This window comes from Aulonocara stuartgranti (assembly GCF_965226115.1).
Source record: "Aulonocara stuartgranti genome assembly, chromosome: 20".
Classification (NCBI taxonomy): Eukaryota; Metazoa; Chordata; class Actinopteri; order Cichliformes; family Cichlidae; genus Aulonocara; species Aulonocara stuartgranti.
Window position 1 is genome coordinate 10,389,002 of NC_138956.1, and position 24,134 is coordinate 10,413,135.

General features: G+C 44.4%; 1 protein-coding gene across 2 annotated transcripts; it reads left to right on the forward strand.

Moving 5' to 3' along the window:
• The first annotated feature begins 901 nt into the window (after window positions 1-901).
• epha2b (eph receptor A2 b) lies at window positions 902-23,721 on the forward strand. 2 transcript variants are annotated; one of them, XM_082518001.1, is made up of 17 exons: window positions 902-1,122; window positions 1,783-1,862; window positions 3,347-3,995; window positions 14,420-14,575; window positions 14,934-15,278; window positions 15,461-15,588; window positions 15,874-16,045; window positions 16,122-16,218; window positions 16,935-16,990; window positions 17,110-17,235; window positions 17,929-18,126; window positions 18,227-18,288; window positions 18,452-18,661; window positions 18,768-18,917; window positions 19,042-19,235; window positions 20,107-20,262; window positions 21,626-23,721. In XM_082518001.1, the coding sequence occupies exons 1-17, from the start codon at window positions 957-959 to the stop codon at window positions 21,732-21,734; spliced, it is 3,054 nt and encodes a 1,017-aa protein (XP_082374127.1). In that variant the 5' UTR covers window positions 902-956; the 3' UTR covers window positions 21,735-23,721. The 2 variants fall into 2 exon arrangements, with proteins under 2 accessions (XP_082374127.1, XP_082374128.1); XM_082518002.1 differs by having other exon boundaries at window positions 17,929-18,114.
• Window positions 23,722-24,134: the final 413 nt, after the last annotated feature.

Below are 24,134 nucleotides of genomic sequence, written 5' to 3' on the forward strand. Positions count from 1 at the left end.
AACACCACCCTCACAGTGAAACACGGTGGTGGGAGTATTATGTTGTGGGGATGCGTCAGTGCATCTGGAACTGGGAATCTTGGTCATGACTGGTAAGGACTGGTCAGGAATCTTGGTGAAGACTCACTGAGATTTTGAATTTAAAAGAAAACCTCCAGCAGGCAGCAGCAATCCTGGGTCTGGGTCATCACTTTGTTTTCACTTACAAAACATACATCGCTCCTTGTGAAAAACTACATCCAGAAGACCAAAGTAAACGTTGCTGACTGGCCTGCACAAAGCCCTGACTCGAATCCCTTTGGAAATCTGTGAGATGAACTGAAGATCAAGATCCGTGCCTGAAGACCATCAAATCTGGAGAAGCTTGAGAGATTCGTCAAAGAACAAGGAGCTGGAATTGCTCAGCAGACATGTGGTTTTTTTTTTGGTTTTTTTTTTAAAAAAAAGCTGACTATTAGCATCTATTTTGACCCTGATAGGTTTGAGGAGTTTTGTGATTTATTTTTTTGTGTGTGTGCAAAGTAAAATAATGTAACTTTCAATAATGCAAACCTGGATGCTCTGTTTTTTTTTTTTTTAACAGCATTAGGAAATCTTAAAAAAATTATTACTAATGTAATTTTCATTGGAGGGTAATAGTTCTGTCCTCTAACCCTCCTCTCTCCCAGAGGCTAACAGTGCTTTGCCCTTTTAGTGCAATTTGAGGTTGATTGCGCACAGAAATATTTCAGGTTTTCTCTGGAAACTTGCACCAGGCTGTACTAACTGTGATAAGCTCTTCGAGATGTTCGTGATGGTTTGTTTGTAATTATGAAATGTCCAACAGTCCCTAAGTGCTTCACCACCCCACTGCCATTCACTCCCACCTCTGGAAACGCTAAACACACCATGCACGCACACTCACACAAACACACATTCCATCGGGCGGAGTCCGTGACGTGTCGTGCTGTTTGTGAATGAGCTGCAGCGAGCTGTGCTCACCTCTCAGAGTCCCAGCCAAGCCCAGCAGCGGAGAGAGGAAGGAAAAGTTTTTCCAAATGGATTTCTTTGGTGGAATCAAACGTTATTTGTTTTCATACGTACTTCTCAGTGGCATATTTATTACAATACAAACTAAAGAAGGTGAGTGACTTTTTTTTTTTAAGCAAATCATTTAAAAACCTGGTTGCATTAAATCTGTCTGAGATTTTGCTTAAGGAAAGCACGCGTGCCATGCGGGACACCAATTTAAAAGTTGTTGTTTTAACAACCAGGAAATATTCTTCAAGCTTTATGACAGTCCTGCACTGCTCTGTCTCTTTCTTTATTTCAATGTTTTATTTGGATAAAAAAAAGAACTTCGCGGAGTTTGGTTTGATTATTAACCATCAGCAATGCTGAGACTTCGTGTGCGCTGCAGTAAACCACGTCGCACCAGCAGGTGAAATCTGCCACAATTTGAGTGATTTTTTCCCCCCTCCCACTCCTCTATATTAAAAGAGGAATAATAGATTTCAACACGCTGACTCGAGTATATCAAAGTTTGCTGGCATGTGGCAAATGAAACGTCTAATATTCATGCAGCAAGCTGCCGCTCTTATTTAACTAAAATCTGATCGCTTCTTTAGTCTAAGAGCAAAACTCCAACTTATTCATGGCTTCTTATTTACAGATATCTCTTCTGAGGAATCAAAAGTCTAATATTTTTACTTATTTCAAACCAAACAAAATGTTTTCTGGATAAATATATATTTTAAAATAGGTGCATTCTCACTTACTGAAATTGTTCTCGTGTCTCCACAGAAATGCTTTTGGACATGAGGGCGTCAGGAGATGAACTGGGCTGGCTGACTTGGCCCTTAGATCAGGGAGAGAAGACCGGGGTGAGTAAAGCTCTGCTTCTGGTTTCTCCTCCAGCTCCCACGTTTCCTGTTGGAATTTGCCTTAAAGACAAATCAGCGTGGAGAAAATGCACGGAAAGGCTCCAGCTGAATGTAGACCCTCCAATTTGATGACATTTGACTATTTGACTCCTGTGGTTAGATGTGGAGCGGCTGCTGTGTGTGTATGTTTAGTTTTTTTTTTTTTTTTTAATGAAAATCAGTTAACCTTATATGCGATAGAGTAGCAGGATCCTATCAGGAACTGCATCCAAGCATGTCTGGACTATACCAAAAGCTTAGGCAGACAGAATAGCTGCTAGCGCTCAACTGGGAATACTTGCGGCTTCTTGTGGTTTGAAGGCTTCAGCTCCAGAATTGTATGTCAGAGAGCAATTAACTTTTAAAGTTTGCAGCATGTGGTGCCTCTCTATTTTTTTTTTTTTTTTTTTTTTTTTTTTGGAGAGGATGGGTTTAGGATGGAGGGGAAAACGTAAACGTCTACATTTAGTGCAGTGCCCGGCACATTATTACACCAGTGTACTAGAAACATATAATGCCTTCCGATTGGGCTGCAGTTTCACAGTAATTGACCAGTCAGGCTCATGCAAATTCACAGCAAATGGCTTCATTTCATGTACTGATGAGTCAAAGGCATGTGCAAGCGTGTTTGTGATGGCTCACCCAAATTTCTTGAAGAGAAAAAAGAAGAAGAAAAGAAATAAAACCTTTACATAAGTTTCACTTTTTCATTAATCAGCCTCAGGTGTTTTAAGGGGCCCTTGTAAAAATTGTGAAAAATGTTCACCAGCTGTTTTATAGATGTGTGGGTTCTGCTGCTGCACATTTAGTTTATATGCACAGTCACACAATCGGCCAGCTAAGCACATTTTTTTTATTTTTTAATTAATAGGACAGGGGCTACATGCAGAGACTAAACCACAGCCTCTGTCTCCGTGGGGCCAGTTGTTTCTCAGGAGCCAAGGTTTTGTTAAAACTTGCTGTGACTTTTTTTTCCACCAGAAATATTTGTGGCACCATTTAATATGCAAGCAGCAAAGCTATTTGGGGAACATGCCAACAAGTAGCCAGAGGGGGGAGGAAAAAAAAAGAAAGAATTGGAAATAATTTGGTATCTTTGCAATGTCAGAAATGCTCATGCTCATCAGCCCCTGAGGTTTGCTGTATTGTTATGCTGCTCGTAAAGTGCAGTTTTCCATGTCCCAGAAATGTGTTATTGCTGTGAAGCTGTAAAAATATTCACAGGGAGTAATTAGCAATTTGTGGAGCATGGCTTCCCTGACACACACTCATACCGTTCATACAGTAGTACAATAGCTGAACCCTTATGAGGAGTGCAATAGAGCCTTTTTCCTTTGCTGTCTTGGTAGTTTTGGTTTGCACATGCTTATGGGCTGCCCAGGGCTCGGTGTTCGTACCTCTTAACCTTTTTCGCTTGTTTGTGTGTGTGTGCTCTTATTCTTTAGTGGGAGGTTGTCCAGAGGACTCTAAATGGCTCTCAGTTCTACACGTACTCCATCTGCAACGTGGAGGAGCGTGAGCAGGACAACTGGCTGCGCACCACCTTCATCCAGCGGCATCCATTGGCCTCGCGGGTTTTTGTGGAACTTAAGTTTATCGTACGCGACTGCAACTCTTTCGACGGAGCCTCGTTAGTATGCAAGGAAACCTTCAACCTCTATACGTCTGAATCGGATGCAGATGTGGGCACCACCTTCCGCAAGAGCCAGTTTAAGAAGGTGGCCACCATAGCTCCGGATGAGATCACCGGCAAAAATGAAATGCACATCAACACAGAGACGCGAGTGGTGGACGGGCTGTCTCGAAAAGGTTTCTACTTGGCCTTTCAAGACATCGGAGCCTGCATCGCTCTTCTCTCCGTCAGGGTCTTCTACAAAACCTGCCCGGGCACCGTACAGAATCTCGCCACGTTCCCTGAGACGGTGGCCGGAGGTGAGAACCAGCCACTTACGAAAGTGAGCGGGGTATGCGTGGATAACGCAGCCAGTGAGGAGTCACCTCGCATCTACTGCACCGAGGAAGGGAAGTGGGCGGTGCAGGTCGGACAGTGCCAGTGCAAACCGGGCTACGAAGAGGTCAAAGACGCATGTCAAGGTGAGCACATGCGATTGAGTCTCTGGAATTCTCAAAGTCTTTCTGTCTACAGGCGCTTCGTCTGGGTGTAAACCAGGATTTGCTTCCCAGGAGAGTGTGCTTTTTAAAGCACCCATCCAGCATTAGTCACTATTTACCTTTATTTTAATTGCCACGGGGTGTAAAACAGGCCTGGATGGCAGAGTGTGGATCTTCATGATGGGTATTATTATTGTAACTCAGTGGAATTCTGCCTTTGGCTAACATGGTTCTTTTTTTGCAATGGAAGGAATGTTGAGGCCTACTTGTACATGCCCTGGCATTATCCCTGACCTTGAACTGATACCTGTAAAATTAGGAAAAGTGTTTTTGGGTTTCACTATGACTAACATGTGCAGTTCTAAGGAAAGAGTCATGTGAAGCACTTTAAAGCCTTTGTGATATGGAGGCTTAAGTTGGGAGAAGAGGTTTCGAGTCAGGTTGTACTTGACGTATTCATTTTTCATCGCTGGTGAATCTCATTTGGTAACAAAAAATATTTGAAAACATATCTTTTAAATAAAGAAACCTTTGGGTTGGAGTCACGCTCAGCTTTCAAATCACATATTTTAAAGTCTTGCTCAAGCACATGGCCCTTTCATGGTTCAGGGCTTACAGCATGTTGCATCAGGTTGATTTCCTGCCACCTCATTATCACCTGCTCTTGTTATCTTTTGAGTGTGATATGTCGTCCAGTGATACATCTGTCCCTTTGCCTTTGTAGTTGTGGTGCAGTTGTGCCTAAAGAAGGGTTTTATTATTGCGGTGAGGGCTGTCAGAGTGACTGAAAGTGATCAAAGAAGCTGGGAGGCTACTGTACTGTGATGGATTAGCATCTTTAAAGATGGTTTGGGGAGGGGGGGGGGGGAAGTGGGAGGCGGCAGGAGGAAGCTTTTTGAGCCTCACTCACTTTGTTCATATAGAGCGTCACAGAGTGCTGAAGCCCTCCTCTTATGTGTGAACGGGGAAGTTGGCTGCATGTCGCCCTGTCTGCATCCATGTCTTGATCCTCCTCCCTCTGTTGTCACAGATTTACTGAGCTTCCACTGTGGGGTGTGTGTGTGTCTGACTTGAGCAGTGTATATGAACATATTGCACAGCCCGGCATGCAAGGACCTGTTCAGATCCGTTTCCATAACTGAACACCTGAAGACTCGGGAGCCTCATTCTCTGCTGCTCGTGACACTTGCTCGTACCCACCCACATGCCTGACCTGAATCACTCGTATACGGGTATGAATACCTCTAATAGACATCTGAAAGACATTTTGGGGGGCAGCGGTTGTAAATCCACCTGTGGCTCTGTAACAGATCTATTTTCCCATTTAGTTCCCCCACCAGTGGCAAAGAGCTGTTTTAAAAGCGATTACGTTTTCTGTCAGTAGATCATTTTTAGCTGCAGGAAAGTGGCAGGTAAGATGATTAGGGAGGAGAAGCAGGAAGGAATGAGCGAGAGAGAGGGGTCATGCAAAAGCGAGAAGCTGTGTTTAGAGGAGGGGGCGTGATTTTTTTTTTTTTTTTTTTTTTTTTTTTTTAAATGGAGAGAGGAGAGGAATGTAAAGGTAGGAGAACAATGGAGTGCTGTGTTTCCCACTGCATGGCCGGTGGAGCACACCTCCACCTCCTCTCCCTCGTGGTTGATACATTCCTGATCGGTTTGCTGAGGAGGAGCCTTCCAGCATTACTCCAGACCTGTGGAATTCCCAGGAGGGGGAAGAGCAGCTCCGGGTCGAGCCCTCACATAAAGATGACTAAACAAAGAACCCCCCCCCCCCCCCCCCCCCCCAAGGGGGAAAAAAACTACCAGGATGAAGTTAAATGAGAGGCCTAAGATGCATGAGGGCAGTTGCAGATGAAGGTGGAAATGAATCACAGAGCTGCAGTGTGGGCCAAGATGAATGGTTCAGAGAGCTTAAAGTGGAATATCCTACCGACGCACAGTTAATCATTCTCCCCGCTTCTTTCCTGTGTGGAGCGCTGTTACGGGAGAAACCACAAAACTTCAATTGTGGCGCTTTTTCGTACTTGGGTTGAAAGTTTCCATGTTCGGCGATGTGTTCACTCACTTTTATGACTCCTCGCTCTTCCCGTGGGACCTATTAAATAGAAACCTGTGACTTCATCTGGTTTTTGTCTCCCGTCTCTTCATCACAGCTCCTCACTGTGGTACTTTTTTGGCTTGGAGATCACTCTCTGTCAAACTGTACCGCAGGGATCTTTTTCCCCCTTTTCTTTTCTCCCCCCCCCCCCCCCCCCCCTTTTTTTTTTAAACCTCTGAGTTTTTGTTGTTGTTGTTTTTTCTTTTTTCTATTTGGTGTGTGGCGCTGTTCTCTTGGTGGCCGTCGATGCTCATCGTAACGACAGAACCGAGCAAACAGACCCTGAAGATAAAACGCATCGCTTCCTGCACTGCACTGAGTGTTTAGAGCAGTTATTGTAAACGTTTTTATGAACTGGTTGTAAATCATATGAGTCAGCAAGGCTGACAAGACGGGTTTTTTTGGGGGGGTGGTTTTTAAAATTGGGACACTTTTAGATACTTTACAAGTGTATATTTTGTAAAAAAAAATAAAAAATAAAATCTTTTTACATTTTTTTTAAATTAAGCTTTTTATTTAATACTTAAAAATTTTCAAAAAAATTGTATTTAAAAACCCCACTTAATCTAAACTGTAAATAGAGCACCGAGGAAGCTTTCTTTGATTGTTTCCCTTCACCATCTGCTATGGATCAGGATGCTGTGGAAATAAACTTTGCTTTTTTTTTATTCTGTGGGGGGGGGGGGGGGGAAAAATCACAACTTTCTTTCAATTACCTGGTCAGTCTTTTAAACCTCAACACTTTCCCCTTGTGACTCACTTTTGACACTGACAGTTTTCCTCTGCAGCCGATCACGCCCTTCCTTACCCACAGTCCTCCCTGGCACAATGCAATGGCATACCCGTTGCACCTCCTCAAAGGATCACAGCTGGTCCTCTGGTTTTTGTGTCTAAGTGCCCTGGTCCACACCTCCTCGGTCGCTCTAAAGCCTCAACAAATAAGGCCTAATCCCATATTATGGTTTACAGAAGACGCTATAGAAAAAGACACGCAGTGTGGAATATTTGGACTGCTGAGGGCACTTTCGGTGGAACAACTGTTTCCCCGAGTTCCAGTAAAGTTCCGACTCCTCTCTCCACAAAGGTTCCAGTAAACCATTTTCTCCCCCCTCCTGATGTCTGTGTCCGTGTTTCCGAGCTCGTCCTCAGCTGATGTAACAAACAGTTGGTGACTGTTGTAATTGTGACTGCATGCTGTGGTGAGTGATTTGTATGGGTAGTAATTGACTTGGGTGTGTTTAGTCTTTTTAAGCAGAGTAACTACTGGTTCTGCTTGCTTTTTTGCCTTTGTGCAATCTCTCTTTTTGCCGTCCTCTGCCCCCTCTCTCCCAAAATCCTCCCTGTCCCTGAAGAGTCTTTCTATTTTAGCCTCAATTTTCCGCCCTCTCATCTCGTATTTATTTAATAGTTTCTTATCTCAGCGGATTATTTGCATCGTCATTTTATCGCAATTTACTCCCGAAACGCGCTCTGTTGCAGAAGCTGCCCCAAGTACAATAAACTTGCAGACAAACAAAGTCTTTCCTCCACGTCTTGTGTTCATGTCTCCTGTGAAATCACTGAGTGGCTGTTATTACTGGCCGGGGTTCAGGTCATGAATATGACACCAATAGAGTTTAAACATCCCGTTTCACACGGCTATGATGGGACTATTTAGACTGTGTACAATTCTCATCTCAGCCCTTGATAAATACATTTCTCCGCAAGTGGCTCGTAAAGATAAATAGAAGCTAAATTAGAACAAGTCTGCCAATGGGAGAGTTTTTAGTGGACGGGGAGAGGAAAAAACAACTGGCTTCATGTAATGGTTAAGCCATAAACATTTGATGGAAGTAAATTATTTAAAAACAAAATACTTGATCTGGCATTTGCAATCTAAAATGTCAGAGATCGACACTTCAGTAGATGTAAATCTTTTAATCTGGTTGCGCTGAGAGCCAGCTGGTTCCTCATGGTGACTGCAGACTTATTAAAACAAAGGTGTTGTGCAATTTCACTCAATCTGATGGTGACTGTGCAAAGACGTGAACACGGCACCACTCCTCAAGATGACAGGGATTTCATTTAGCTGGCTTAAAGTGGATTTTACACAATGGAATCATCTCACTCCTGCAGGATAATCCCCACACTGAAATTTTCTGCTCTACCAAACTCCTTTAACCTTTGATCCCTGTGGCTGATCTCCAAAATAGGGGGGGAAAAGGGGGGAAATTGCTTAAGTCACAAACTCGTTGGACAATGCTGTTCATTTAGATGCACAGTCTAGATATAACCTTGGCTATAAACCCACTGCGATTACACTGATTTACTTTGGATTTCTCAGATCTTACGCCAAGCTAACGTCTGCCTAGCGGGCTGAACTTGAGTGAGCTGGTTAGGTAATGGGGGTGGACTTTCAAGTGGTGTCATGCACAGTCTTGTTGGGCCACGCTTTTAGTGAGCAGAACACTGGCAGTTAATTCAAACAAGATGACAAAATGTAGCACAAGTTTTTAATGTGGACTGCAGCTAATCATACTACTGTGGTTTAAAAAGTGTGACTGGTGTTGCGGTCGAGCCGTGGGGCACTTCATGATTTTATTTTTAAAAAAATGTATATACTTAAAAAAAAAAAAAATCTGTGGTGAATACCTAACCCTACAGTGGCCCTGAGAGGTCAAACCAATTGCAACTCAAGAAAACACCAGCAAATAGAAAAACACAATGGAAGTTAAATAAAACTCAACAGTGTTTTTGCGGAGACATTAACGTGACAGAACAGTTGCGTCTAACCTTGTGAGGGCGAAAAAGTTGCAGGTAATGCATGTTTTAATTCATATAATGCCGTAGATGCATGTTTGCTATTAACCATTTCCTGTTAGCTTACTTCCACAGCTGTTCCATCACATTATTTTCTCCCCCTAAAATTTGGGAGTTTTTCTGCACAGCCTTTTTTCTATTTCCGTTGAGTTTTATTCAACTTCCGTTGTATTTTGTGTACTTTGTGCAGCTTTTTTTTTTTTCTTGGTTGGTCTTTTCTTAATTTGCAGTGTGTTTGAACTCTCAAGGCCAGCATACAGTACTAACCACTTAAAACACTTGCTGAAAATTCAGTGAGTTCTAATGATTTTAATTGTAGGCAGACCTCCTGCCTCCGAAACATTTAGAAGATGTGCACTGTAACAATATGGCAGCCACATTAAGGTTTAGCTAGGCGAAAAATGCAGTTGTAGTCACTTGAGCTGCAGAATTAAAGACCAAAGTCTCTCACATTGTCCAAGTTAAATGAAGGAGTTAGTAGGCAGTGGACCAAACAACTGTGAGGCACATGAGGGGGAAGCCCACTTTTTGAAACCTAAAAAATGTATAGCTTTGCATCTACAGTGTAATTAGCACAAATGGTTTCCATGCGTATTTTATTATTTATAATTAAATAATTATATGAACATTGAGGCACTGAGAACAGTGCTAGTTTTTGGATGTTCAGCAATCCTCATGTCATGGAAAACCAAAACAATGAGTGAAAAACGGGGGGGAAAAGGTTCTTTTGAACTAACGGGAAGTGTTTACTTTTCGTGTTCGTCATGACAAACAAGTGTTTTTGATTTACACGTAGTGCTGTGAATGTATTTTTAAAAAATTGATTAGTGCAGCTTTAATCGGAGTCCTCAACATTCTGACCAACACAACCAGTTTGTTTTTGCAGTCGCCTTATTTAGTTTCCAAATGTCCCTTGGCCCAAACAACTGACCCTTAGCAATTTTTAGCTTTTTAGTGTGCGTGTTGGTTGTGGTGGGGAAGTTGGGACATATTTCCTCTTGGTGACATTCCTGAGCCTGCAGGCTGTGTGTGTGTGTGTATGTGAAGCGCATTGTATTGTACTGCTGGTGTGTGAGGTCAGCACTTTCCTTCCCCCATGTCAGTCAGTCACCCCCACCTCCCCCAAGCACAACACACCACCCACCCGCCCTTCACTGCTAACAGGACGAGCCCACAGCGGAAACCGGAGGTCACCTAATCCCTTGGTGACTCCCCAACCCGTTGGCTCAGGGCTTTCCATTGTCGGTCGATGCCGAGCGGCCTTGCTCAGCCGCTTTCCATTTCGTTGTCCTCCCTGATAACCTTTATTGTTTATTGGTGCATTTCGGTCTCATTTTGGCCACTTCCCCTAGCCAGGAAGCAGACAGTGATCAGCATCCAGCGTGTTACCTGTTGGCTTGTTGTGGTGTAGTAAAACGGGTGTCGCGTTTGCCACCTGGTCATCTGGCTCTACCAAGCAGCTTTGCGGAAAACCACTGGAAGCTGTCTCTGTTGGCTCACCTCAACCAGTACTGGTTTCTTCGATGCATCTGCAAAACCTTAGAAACGCTGAGCACATTTCGTGTCTGCTTGACTCGACCTTTCTCTCCCAGTTTTCCTCCTCCTGTCAGTGAATCTGGGTGGACAAAGGGAGTGAGAGGCGAAAGCAGATCGGGGAATTTATTGTGTTTGTTAGCAACCCCAGATGAAAGCCTGAGAGCAATTGTAAAACAGATGTAATGCCCTTACAGCTGCTCCATTGGTCAGCTAATCCCTTTGACTAATGCTTCTCTACCCACCCACCCCCAACATGCACACATGCACACTCTGCTCTCAGCCCTTACACCTTTACTGCCTTCTGCTGCTCTCCCCTCCTTTACCTCAGTGACCCCCCACCCCAGCTCATATTACCATTTCACCTCCTTCAACACAGACCCCCATTGTTCCACTACCTCCGAGTACCCCAAAATGCTAATGGCGTGTTGTCACCCTACATACAAACAAAATGACATGACATATTGCAATTACAGGTTTGTCCCAAGGTGGAGAAAACCAGGGGGATGGGGAGTGTAATAAGAAGACAAGGGTACAGGCAAATGCCTTTAGTTATACTCGGGGAGCCATTCTGATTAAGATCTAGACATTGCATTTCTTGGTTGGTATTATTTTTGCAAGATGTTTTTTCTTTTCTGTTCACTGGCTGTAGTTCTGAATTTATCCTTTCTGTCTCCCTCCTCCTCACTGCGAGCATGTGTTTGTTTTACTTGGCCACTGACTCCCTGTAAGCCATGCACAGTTTAACTCACAATTGCCCTGAGGCAGACATGACCTTACTGCCTTTAAAAAGCCCTGCACTGGCTTCAATTGTTGGGGGACCAGGGGGGTTTCCCCTTACCATGTGCTGCCCGAGTCCTGAGGGCCGATTCCTGTTGTTGAGCCACCATGTTACCCATTCATCCATCTTTCCGACCGTGCATTCATCATTTCGGCGCCTCCATCCATCTTAACTTCAGCTGACAAGCCTTATGGGGTGGCCATCGGAGGCTCCCACTCCAGAGCCACTCAGGCTCCCAGCAATGTAGCGGGCCCCTGCACTCACTCTCAATAAACAAACACAGAGCCACTCGAGGCACACGGGGCCTCTCAAATGACAAACAGTTCCTTTCTTTGTAGCTACAGGGAGGGGAAAAATGGCCAGTCTAACTTTGTGAAATGTTTCAACTCTGAAGAAGCTGGCTGAGAGACATTTGTATACACGATCATTCATCTAAGGAGCCCCCCCTCTCTTTGTGGGTTTAGTGCCTCTGTTCGTGTTGGGTCAACACATTCTGGCTTCCTTTTGGGTTATTATTCTGTCTCAGGTCTCTGGTAGCCACAGCGGCAGTTCTTCTCCTGGTCACGCTCCCCTTATGCTTCCATGCTTTGATTGGCTGCTTTAGGAAGGAAGTCTGCGTCAGTCTCACACTTCCTGTTTCCTGTTGTGTCCAGCAACAATCCAAAGCCCCTCTCTCCACCTTCTCCGTGGAACAAGGAAGTTGTCTTTCACCGGACTTTTCTCCTTTGTCGAGGAATCCTCTCATCAAATACCTCAGCAGAGAATCATCTACTTTCATTTACCGTCAGTGACTCAAATGTTCATGATACACAAACTCCTTGACCTTTTTTTGTTACAGCGGAGACCTGGGCCGAAAATGAATCTGCTCTCAAGGCGCTCTGGTACAGGCCTCCTGTTGGGTGGTGTGCGCTGGAATGCATCTTGATTATAGAGGGGACTCGCAGAGTAAGGCCATCATCTCCGCAGGCCTGACCACGATGCATTGCAGCCGGCACTGTAGCGCCAAAAAGAGGCTAGTCCTCCTCTTTTCAGTTGCCATGTGGCATTCCGGCTATTCCCATCTGCAGCGCTTGGTTGTTTGTATGTTTTCTTTTTTTTTCTTCTTTCAGCACTTGAATGGCATGGCATTCTCTTTGCCTGTTGGTCAGCGGTGAATAGCAATGTTAATGGGTTAGCTGGGAGGCTTTTTAGAGGCGACCGGGAGGAGAGAAAGGAGAGGAGGAAGGAATTTGGGGATTACGAGGAGGAGAGGTAGGGGTATGAATTGGGGTTTGAGGCAGCAGCTGTTCCCCCTTCTCAATGAGCGAGTTCACCCATCCCCGTCTCCTTTCTTTCTCCCCTCTTTTCTTCAGTCCTCAGCAGGATACAGTATTTCTTCTGTCCCCTTCACACCACCTCTCTCCTGCCTCTCCTGTCCTCTTGCCTCGTCTGCGTTAATGAGTAGCAGTAGCTGTTGGTGAAACAGCTGGCTGAGACAGAAACGAGGCGCTGTCTTGAGGGAGGATTGAGTAATGCGTAAGCCTGTTGGCCAAACTTAAAAAAACAAAACAAAACAAAATACCTCAAGCTGAGCTTTTTCTGTCTTCTAATCCTTATATAACACACACACCCGTTCACAGCAGCGCAGCTCCCAACCCGCAAAGATCGAGGAAAAAAACAAGCGAAGCTGGAGTGAAATGTACGGTTTATTGAGGAAATCCCCTTGATATATCTTAAACAGAGCCACAGCCATGTGCTGTCTGTGTGTGTGTGTGTGGGCACTTGTAGGTTGCAGATAAACTTTGACTCATTTCGACCTCAGTGAAAGAATTCTGCGTGAATCTGATTTTTATCGTCATCCTCGGCTCTCCTTTATAAGTCGCCCCTGTTGGAACACATACATTTTGCCTTTGATTTGAATGTTTTGTTGCTTTTCCTCTGTCAGCGGCGTTAACCACAGTCTTTGAATATCATGAAAGGTTCTTACATTGTCTGATCTCTATTTCTAGCACCTCTTTTGAATTTTTTTTTTTATCACTTGAACCTTTACAAGTGAGAAAATGTAAAGGTCTGTCATTACTCATTAGCTATTTACTCCAGAAATACAACTTGGAACAAGGCAGAGATGTCTTATTTTATGTTTCTGTGTGTGTGCGTGTGTGTGTGTGTGTGTGTGTAGTTGAACTGACTTAGCAGAGGGATGTGAACAGGTGACAGGCAGTAGACATAATCCCTGTTCTGATGTCAGCTTGTCCCATGTGTCCAAGGCTGTGCTTTGCATACATGTATGTGTTTTCTGTGCATGTGTTCGGTGCACACATGAATGCGTGTGTGGATGAATGTGCAACGGCGTGAGGACACGAGCGGCAGCAGGCGTTGGAATGCTCTCGCGGAGTTAATGGGGAGCCATCTCGTTTTCACTCCCCTTTATGGCACGCTCTCTCTGAGATTTCACACCACATTAAGTTCGTATTTCACCGCGGCTACGCACAGCTGGACCCCTACCTGCGTCTCTTTATTCAGAGTTGGACGTGTGAAATCGGGTGTCATCTTATCTGAGCGATACAGTTTCAAAGATCTGCATGTGGTTCTGTAAAAGGAAAAAAAAATAGAGATGATGGATTGTCAGGCGCACGCGGATGCAGTTTTGGGCTGATTCTTGGTGTTTTTAATGAAAGCTGTTGCTTCCATTCCTCTCTCCCGTTGCAGCACTGACAACCTAAGTATCGTCAAATGTGGCATAACTGGTTGTGCTTTGAGAGACGGTGAGAAGCCAACAGTGGAGTGAGGGAGGAGGCGTTAGTAGTTGAAGAAGTAAAGGGCAGGAGTGCAGGCTGGGTTGGGCTCATCTGAGTATTTTAATAAGTAGAGCCAGCACCATGCAAACTCTTGCACATGTTTTCCCTACAAAATATCTTTCACTTGGAGGTGGCTGAGGCTGAGGAGGTAGAACAGGCCATCTGCTAATTGGAAGGTTTGATCAATCCCTGTCTGCAACCAGCCAATTACTGAGCCCTGTATAAATGTGACTTTTAGTCTTGACATGTCAACTTAGCCTGATTGTGTTGCACATGAGGTCAAAAGTTCACAGCATTGCTGCTCTATTGACGGGTGTAGAAAGGTCTGGAGAAACTAGCTTTGCATTGTCATTTGGGATGCTGCCTGAAGTCATTTGTTGTTCTGCTGCTTATGCAAATGTCGTCTTTGTCTCTGCAGAATGTCGGCCTGGCTCTTTCAAAGCGGAGGCATCGAGTGACGCGTGCGAGCCATGTCCTGCCAACACCGATACGCTGGAACATGGTGCTGTGCTTTGTCCCTGCAAGGATGGCTTCTTCCGGGCCCCAACCGACCCCACTACTGGACCCTGCTCAGGTGAGACCCGTGGAAGAAAAAAAAGAAACATTTGAAATGAGGATGTGTTTGCTACTCAGCCAGTGCAACCAGTGCCATTTCCACACGTGACCTTTCCAGTGTGTAATCAAAACAGACATTTTAAAAGTGACTGTGAATCCTTCAGGATGTGCAGGGGTGTGTTTATGGTTTTGAACTGGCAGCATGACTTTCAGCTGACACCGGACATGTTTAAAAGTTATTTTTATCAAACTTCTAAAAAAAAAAGAAGTATATTTCCAGTCATAGCTGAAAAAAAAAATCCCACACATCTGGCATCGTGTGCTTCTCTTCTTCGTTGCTCTTAATGCTGCGTGCATTTCAAACCTGTGCTCACCAGGCCCCCCCTCTGCACCACGAGATCTTTCGGCTGTCCGTCAGCCCTCCGTGGGAAGACTCATCCTCTCCTGGACCCCCCCTGAAGACACCGGAGGTCGTAATGACATCACCTACAGCGTGGAATGCCAGCGCTGCGATGGGGTTGTGTGTCAGCCCTGTGGGGAGAGAGTTCGCTATGAGCCGGGGAGCACGAAGCTGACTGAGGCCAGGGTGTCAGTGAGCGAGCTGGAAGCTCACCTCAACTACACCTTCATCGTGCAGGCGCACAGCGGCGTGTCGCAGTTGGCTAGTGAGGCTCAGCGGCCAGCATCCAGGAGCAATGTCACTATATTTCTGCACTACACAGGTGAGCACAGCTGATATGAAGCAGCAGTGTGGGGCTATCTGTGAGGTAGCGACAACTCCACAGGTTGAAAGATGAACTGTCGGATTTCAGCTCTAAAGTCTATTATTTTATCTATTGTTTCTTATATCCTCTCAGCTTTTCACATCACAAAAAACCCCTAATATTCTCTACCCTCTCCTTAGATCCCCCCCAAATTACCACAATGCGACTGGTGGGACGGACCTCCACCAGCCTGGCTCTTTCCTGGGATGTATCCCCTCGACCACGTGCCCAGCTTCACGTCCGGTATAAACTAACTTACCACAAGAAGGTGAGCATCTTTTGTTTTTCTCACCAGGAATGCCCTGAAATCAAACTTTGTCTTATGTATCATTTTGGTTTTGTGTCAGTGTATGTGTGTTTCGCATGTTGTTTAAATAACAGATCCACTGGATCTATTTTGAATATTCATAATTATATCACGAGGCATAAATTTTCAAAATCAGACATCGCCGTTTTGGCCATAAGCTTAAGCCACTAATATAAATGGCTGCAGGATCACGTCTTCTGCAGTAACACTGGCTGCTTAGATCACATTTCTTCCTCTGCCTCCCAGGATGACAACCTTGATAAGACTACCTACACCGTGCTCACGCTCGACAAGAACTCTGCGCAAATCAAAGATCTGGCCCCGGGTACGGCCTACCTGTTCATTGTGCAGGCCCTCGGCAGCGATGACAACTCCGAAGGCTCCAGAATGGAGGAGCATTTCGAGACCTTGACTGAAGGTACTTAGCAGAATCCCTCTACAAGTTTCACTAGTTTCATGCAGATGTGTGCGTCTAACCTTGTTTTCTCTTCCAGGAAGCCCGTCTCAGAACTACACTGTCTTATTAGTGGCGGCAATTGGGGTGGCGATGATGCTGATCGTAGTGTTCGCGTTCCTTTTCTTCCACAGACGGTCAGTAAACGTCCCGCTCTGCTTCCCTTCCCTCCACTCTCTGTCTGCTAACCGGTCAGAATAAGTCCTCCTCCACCAGCTTCCTCCCTCATTCTTCTGCTTTTCCTTTTTGAGGGGCCTCCAAATGGCCCCCGCATTCATCTCTCCTCACCTCTCACTTTTTCCCTTCCTTTAGCCAGCTTTCTCTTTCTATTTATCTGGATTTGTGTCCCAGCATTCACTGGCGAGGAATTTGCGTTGAATGTGCCTTGTCATTGCTCAATGGTGATATTCTAGTGAGTGTTGGGGGGGTAGTGGGGGGGCCCTTGAAAGGAAATTTGCCCAGAGTGGTACATTGTTGGTGATAAGAGGGGCTTGGTTCTTTCTGCACCAGGCCACGGGTACTTTGTCAAAGGTGACCTGGGTCTCTGCTGTAGCAGATTGTACTGTAGCCCGCCTGTCTACCTCCCTCCCTCCCCTCCTGCTCGTCTGTCTTTCAGTCTTTAAATCAGCTTTGCAAACACAGCCTATCGACAGCCGCTATCAAAGGGCCACTTCTTTCTGAATGGATGCATTGCAGCAGTGAAAGCCTTAGAGCAAAAGAAAAATTGCTACAAAGGTTGCCATGTGCTCTTGATGTTAAAGGAAGGAAATAATAAAGAGATAAAGTAGGGCATTAATTTGCAGATGGATTTTTAAAAATTTATTTATTCCTTTTTTTTTTGTTTTGTTTTTAGAAAAAGGAACTCTCACACCAGGCAAGGACCAGAGGACACGTACTTCTCCACCCCAGGTAAAATTAAATAAAATTCTCCCACCTTTCTGTCTCATTTCAATGAATTGACTTGATTTATTTGTCGACCTACAATAACAGTGTTTGTTGTTGTTGTTGTCTCTTCCTTTGGTTGACAGAACAATTGAAGCCTCTGAAAACCTACGTGGATCCACACACATACGAGGACCCCAACGTGGCCGTCCTCAAGTTTGCCACCGAAATCCACCCCAGCCACATAACCAAACAGAAAGTCATCGGAGCTGGTGAGTGACAGCCCTGCTGAGACAGTCTGTTGTGGGTCTTAGCTCTGAGACGTTGAAAGATTTTTCCAATCCCCCAAATTCGCTGTTTAGCAGGGTGACTGACGGTGGTTACTTCAGTGAGATTAACATCCGTCAGGCTCGCACAACAAGTTGAGACATTTTATTGTCTTGGCTGTGGCACCTTTTTTGTCGTGGCTCAAGTTGACAGCACACTTACACAAAAAAGGAACTGTTGCAAGAACGGTGTTTTGGAACGATATCAGAGCACCTTCCTGAGCGCTGTTGGCTTTTTTTTTTTTCTTTCCATTTTCTGCCCCACATGATGATACGTTTACTCAACTGCGACAAACTTTTACCCTGTAAGCAAACGGTCTTTTCCAACACCCGCTTCCCACGACCGCGTGCCCCCCACCCGTTCTCCTCTCGTGACAGCTGATTCCCATGCCCACCCCCCACCACCACCCTGAACTACAGGCTAATAAAACAACAACAGAGAATCAGGCTCTGAGAACACACCTCTATGAGAGAGCCCCGGGCAAAACAGCCGCGCAGACTTCCTCATTTTCAATCTGTAGCACAGCCAAACCCCTGTGGGTAAACTCTTGAGATGTATCAGATGCATGTTCCAATATTGGGCATCTAGTTTTCAACTCAAGTGTCTGAGTGATGGTGTTTTTTCTTTTTTTGTTGCAGGGGAGTTTGGTGAGGTGTACCGCGGTATTCTGAAAGCGCCAGGGAGGAAAGAGGTGGCAGTGGCTATCAAGACACTGAAGCCTGGCTACACCGAGAAACAGAGGCAGGACTTTCTGAGCGAGGCCTCCATCATGGGCCAGTTCTCCCACCAGAACATCATTCGCCTAGAGGGAGTGGTTACCAAATGTAAGGGTTTCTGTGAGTTTGGCCGCTTCTTTTCTAAGTTTTATATGTTTCAGTTGTTTTGGTGCAATGGAAAGATGTGTAATTTATTATTCTTGGTGGCTTCTTTGTGCAGTTAAACACGCCATGATCGTAACTGAATACATGGAGAATGGAGCTCTGGATAGGTACCTTAGGGTAAGTCCACAACATACAGTTTTTACTAATGCAACTATCTCTGTGAGTATAGCCACAAAGAAGCTGTTAAAAACACAAGAACGAGCTCTGAAGTTCAGAGTTTGATCCTTTTTCTTTTTTGTTTTTTAAGTTATTATAATAACTGTTTTGTTTCTTACACCAGGACCATGATGGTGAGATTTCTTCCTTCCAGCTGGTGGGCATGCTGCGTGGCATCGCTGCAGGCATGAAGTACCTCTCTGACATGAGCTACGTCCACCGAGACCTGGCTGCCCGCAACATCCTCGTCAACAACAACATGGAGTGCAAAGTGTCTGACTTCGGCCTGTCCCGGGTGCTGGAGGACGATCCTGAGGGGACGTACACCACAAGTGTGAGTAGATGTGGGCCTTCCTGAGAGCTTTTCTCCAGCCAGAATCATCTTACCACGTTTTAAAGATCTGTTTCTTACCGTTTTTTAACATTTTTTTCTCACATAGGGAGGTAAAATTCCGATTCGCTGGACAGCTCCAGAGGCAATAGCATACAGGAAGTTCACCTCGGCTAGTGACGTGTGGAGTTTTGGCATAGTCATGTGGGAAGTTATGGCTTTTGGAGAAAGACCTTACTGGGACATGAGCAACCACGAGGTATGTGCCAGACAAGCAAACTTCATAGAATTAAAAAAAAAAAGACCACAAAGTTTGAAGAACCCTGTCATTTTAAAGAGAAAAAACAAACAAAAAAAGGGCTAATGAGATCAACTGTTTCCAGGTGATGAAGGCCATCAATGAAGCTTTCAGGCTCCCGGCACCTATGGACTGTCCCTCAGCCGTTTATCAGTTGATGCTGCAGTGCTGGCTCCAGGATCGCGCCAAGAGGCCACGTTTCGGAGACATAGTGAGCCTGCTGGACAAGCTGCTGCGCAGCCCAGAGTCCCTGAAGACCATTGCAGACTTTGACCCACGGTAAGATTTATTTAAACACTAGGCAGAAGGCTTATAGTGCATATTTTTCTAGTGCTGACTCTACAGTGGCTGCCACTATCAGCAACCAGTTCTTGGAAAGAGCCCTTTAACCAAAACATTTGGCAATACAATAATAATATAAATTACTTTTTTTCCCTCCTTCGGTCTCATTTATGTAAACGTCCTTTGAGCTCTTTCAGCTTCCCTTCTGCTAGATGTTAGGACGGAGCCATGCGATGTGCATTGAAGACTATGCACATCATTATTAACAAGTCTGTCAGGGAAATGACTCAGTTTATTTAATAAATCAAGGCTTTTTTTTTTTTAAACAGTTTGACTGACGTCTGACTGGACTTTTGTCACAGGAGTTTTAAAACGTGACTAATTTGACTCGACGCTCAGCTCAGAGTTGGCCGTCTGACTTCAGACTCAACCTTTCCTAGCTTCAAAGGAGAGCTTTAGGCAGCAGCTCAACCATTAAGTTTAATTTTACAAAATTGCAGGATGTTTAGGGTCAACTGGGGCAGTGGCAGTGTTAAGATGTTATACTTAAAAACATCAGGACACACTGACACCTTTGCTGCTGGGCTAATGGAAGAATTATGCGTGCTAAAGATTTTTTTTGTTGTTTTTCGTTCTTTTGTTTTTGATGTTTTTTGTGTGTGAGAATACATACTTTCACCTTTGTGAAAACGCATTAGAGCCAGAAACGGTGAGAAAGGACAAAGGATGCCACGCTATCTTTCGCCCCAACTCCTCCGACTGGTTTTTATCACTGGTTTCCTGCACAGTAATTGCAGTTCAGTCATCAGCCTTTGTTGTGGGGAAAGCCTGCTGATTATTATCATTTGGATCCATTTTACTTTACCAGCGTATCCATCCGCTTGCCAAGCACCAGCGGCTCAGATGGCTCTCCCTTCAGGTCGGTGTCTGAATGGCTGGAGTCCATCAAGATGAGCCAGTACAGCGAGAACTTCACCTGCGCCGGGATTGTCACCATGGAACAAGTCCTGCAGATGAAAACTGAGTAAGTGTGACATGATATTAAAGTAGCAGTTATCTTATTTGCTCACAGGTTTTAAGATTGTAGATCCAAAAGTTGCACACTTGTTTTTCCTCCCAGCCCCTGACGGACTTCTCTCGGGCAGTTCATGTATCTGTTTTCCCAAAGATGTTAAGTTTTAACAGCCAGCAAAATAGTTTGCACTCAATATAATCGCCAGCCTCGGTTACAACTTAAGAAATGTTTGAGATGGAAAATTTAATCGAGGGAAGGAGAAGAAATGGGGCTCATTTGTGGTTGGCTGACGGTGGTGGCTTGTGGTTACTGCAGTTCTTATATTTCTTGCCCTCCTCCATCCTTTCTCTCCTCCCTCCCTGCACCCAATCACACCCGCTGCCCTGGACGGCACTTTTACTCGAGCCCCTAACAAACCGCCAGTTTTGCCCGTTTAGATCGAAGGCCTTTTGTGGCTTCTTCAACATTAAAGTAGGGGAAAGAGGGGGGGGGGGAGGGAATAGGCTGTAGAGGAGCAGCAACTAGAGGAGATTACTGAATTGAAATGGATGTGATTTCTGGAGAGATTGAAGAGGTGCGCTCAGAAAGTACTCCCTGAACTCATCACAAGATGGTTGAGGCAATTAGATCTTCCCTGACTCCCCCGATTACAAAAGGGGTAATTTAATGAGATGAACTCAACGTTTCGGGAAGAAAGGCTTAGTGAAGCATATAGTATAAGGTTGCTTTAGCTCTATAACGAGGGCCAGAGCATTTTCTAACCACATGACCAACCAAAAATAAACCCCTCCACACCCCATTCTGCCACAACGTATATATGTAGGTCTTGATCTTGGGAAGATGGGCAGACTGTGAAGCAGAGACAAACCCTTTTGAAGTATTTGTCATACAGTATGGTGTGATTTCATGGCCCCATGTTTCCATCTCGGGGCATCTGGTAGCACTCTTGGAAAACCAGCAGTTATTTACAACGCGCCCTCTGCTTGCCAGACAACTGATTCATCGTCAGCAGAGAGAATCCTTGTTAAGTAATTAAGGCTGTAATTAAGGCTTTGACTTTAGGCTGCTGCTTTGCAGGGCTTTTGCAGGTTCGCGTCGTGCGCTCGTCGAGCCCCCTGTGATGTCCTTTTTATTTTTCTTATGAAAGATCAATCAAATCCTTGGCAGACTGCACACTTGGAAAGCATCCCACGTAGGCATGAATCGGTTCAGCTCCGGGCTGGCATTTCATCACATCGAATGAGTCAGTGATTACTTCAAGGCTCGAGAGGCAGGAAGGATGTGCGTGAAAAGTGTTGGAATGTGGCCAGACTGTAAATCCATGTGGCGCTTCTCTTATATATCCTCCTCGTTGTGTGTGTGTCCTTTGCAGGGATATTAAGAACATTGGAGTGAGGCTGCCTGGACATTTGAAAAGAATTGCCTACAGCATCTTGGGCTTAAAGGACCAGACCAGCACACTGAGCGTGTTTGCAGTGTGATCCTTATAATGAAGGGAATTCAAATCAGGCACTGCAGCCGGCAGCCCTTTGAACTCTAAACGGAGCTGGAGCACTACTGCGGGGATGGCTTGTGATCATCAGAATCAAGAGGACTGTGCCATCCTTTCAGGCTGACTGAATAAGACAAGCTTACTGTACATTTTTTCTGATTTCTTATCTACAGGGAATGGAGCAAATACACACCGACAAATATATCAAGTAGACTGTGTATATTTGAATATCTATTTTTTTTACTATCCATAATTTCTGTACAGATGCAATTTTATCTTTATTTTCTCTTTCTTTTCTTTTTTTCCATCTACGGTTCATAAAACGGTCTACTCCTTGGAATGCTTTACACAAATCGTACCCTGAGCTTGTTGTATCCAGTACCAAACAAACAAGCGAAGGAACAGTCAAGGTGTGATCAGCCTTTTTGTTGTGACTGTGGTCGGCAGTGATGTCACAAAATCTTCCTTTAATTGGCACCTTGCTCCATTTCCTGTTAGGCCGGCCGGTGAGGACGGAGCGCCGCAGTGGCTGAAATGAGCTTGAGCTGGCCCAGAGTTAAAGAGATGGTGTTGCCTGGGTGCATAAACACAGATGGACCTTGTGTTTTTACTGGCCGCCTCCTGGCTGTGTGCAGAAATTAAGCTATAATCTTATAAGTGATGTTTATATGAGAAGAAAAAGAGAGGACATATGTGAGGTACTCTATGTGTACAGAATCCCCCCCTCTCTTAGTTTATAGGAACGAAAACCTACAATGAAGCACTTGGATCGAAGAATCAAGAATTGCAGTAGTTTGCAATTCCACTCAAAAGTTTCTATTGGAATGCAGCACGTTTGTTTGTAGTGTGCCGGCAAACGAAGAGGGGGAAAAAGAAAAAAAACATACCCTGGGGAAAAAAATGGTGAGGATTAAATAATGAGTGGTTGTGGTTGAGACAATTTCACACTAAATAATAGTTTGGTTTGCAATTTCAATGTCTCCTTTAGTTTTGTAAAAGCTTTACAGACATTCGTTCATATTCTTGTTGGTTTGGGTAACACGTCGACTGGATGAAGCTCTATGAATAGACAGTTGCTTGATTTCCGACATTTAAAGACTTTATCTTTTTGTTAAAGTGCCTCTTTCTAGGAGTTTAGCGAGAGTTTGCTTCCGTCTATATAAAAGAAGCGGCTCTATAATGTAGTGGATAGTGGACAGTGTGCCCCAGTGCTTTAATTGATGACTGCAATGCGTTGTGTTACTGATGTACACCTTCCTTTACTTGAATTTTTAATGTATTTTCAAAGTGTATCTATGATTCTGTTGTAGCAGTTAGACACCCATCTTTGGAAAAGGGATTTTTTTTATTACTGTGTTTTATTGATTGCAGTTACATTTTGTATAGTTTTCATGATTTCGCTATTTACCAGCTACCAAACAGATTATTTTTCTAAGTTCATCACTTTCCAAAGCAGCATCTCCTACTTCTTTTGCTTTCTTCCTTCATCAAAGAGCAATTTCCTCCCTTTGTGCCTGTTGTTTTATACTGTATTTAATAGTGTATTTATTTTGAACTTGTATTTATTTATCCTGATAAACATTGAGCTGGGTTTATAATTGGAGCTTGCTCTCTTATTGTCAGTAGTTAAAAAAAAAAAAAAAAAAGGGAAAAAAAAAAGCTGTAATGTCCCTTTTTTTTCATTCCTGGTTTCTTTTTACTGCCTTTGTTGCATTTGCGGAGCAATAAAGTCTCGAGTTTGGCAAAGCCCGTTGCATGATGGACATTAAAACAAGCAGAAGAATGTGTCTTTTAAAAGACGCCATGTTTTTACACCCACCTGGGTATGCTGATGCTATTGGGTGTTTTTAATTCTAGAGTTGGAAACTATAAAAGTCCTCAACGAACTCTTTGGAAACAGATTACAAGGCTGCTCCTGAAAATGTTTTACAGGAGTTATATGATCTAATCAACATTAAAAAAAATCTCACATTTAACTCTGATTCCTGCATTTATTAAAAACTTATTTTAATGGCATTTAATTACTTCTTGGGAAATGATCTGATGTGTAGTGCTGTGAAATTTTACAGTAATGAGAAAAGGAAAGTTTTCACTGGACTCTCTGCAGTCCTGTGAAAAACTAAGAACACCCTTACTGCTTCCATACGAATTATGAGGGTAGGTAAAAGCCAGGTGTAACAAGTCGATGAGCTGATCATCAGCGAACACGGCATGGAGGAGTCCTGATCTCGGCTTGTTTTGAAGCCACAGGACATGACCAACTTGCAGTCATTGAGTCAACCATGAATTCCGCTGTGTATCAAAGTACTCTAGAGTCTGATATGAGGCCATCTGTGATGGCTAAAGCTTGGATTGAACTGGGTCAGGACGACGATCAGAACAGACTGAC

Coding starts and splice junctions, on each gene's coding strand:
- epha2b (XM_082518001.1), top strand. CDS start 957: ATGAGCTGCAGCGAGCTGTGCTCACCTCTCAGAGTCCCAGCCAAGCCC. Junction 16,991..17,109: donor CACGTACTTCTCCACCCCAG/GTAAAATTAAAT, acceptor TTTGGTTGACAG/AACAATTGAAGCCTCTGAAA. Junction 20,263..21,625: donor GTCCTGCAGATGAAAACTGA/GTAAGTGTGACA, acceptor TGTCCTTTGCAG/GGATATTAAGAACATTGGAG.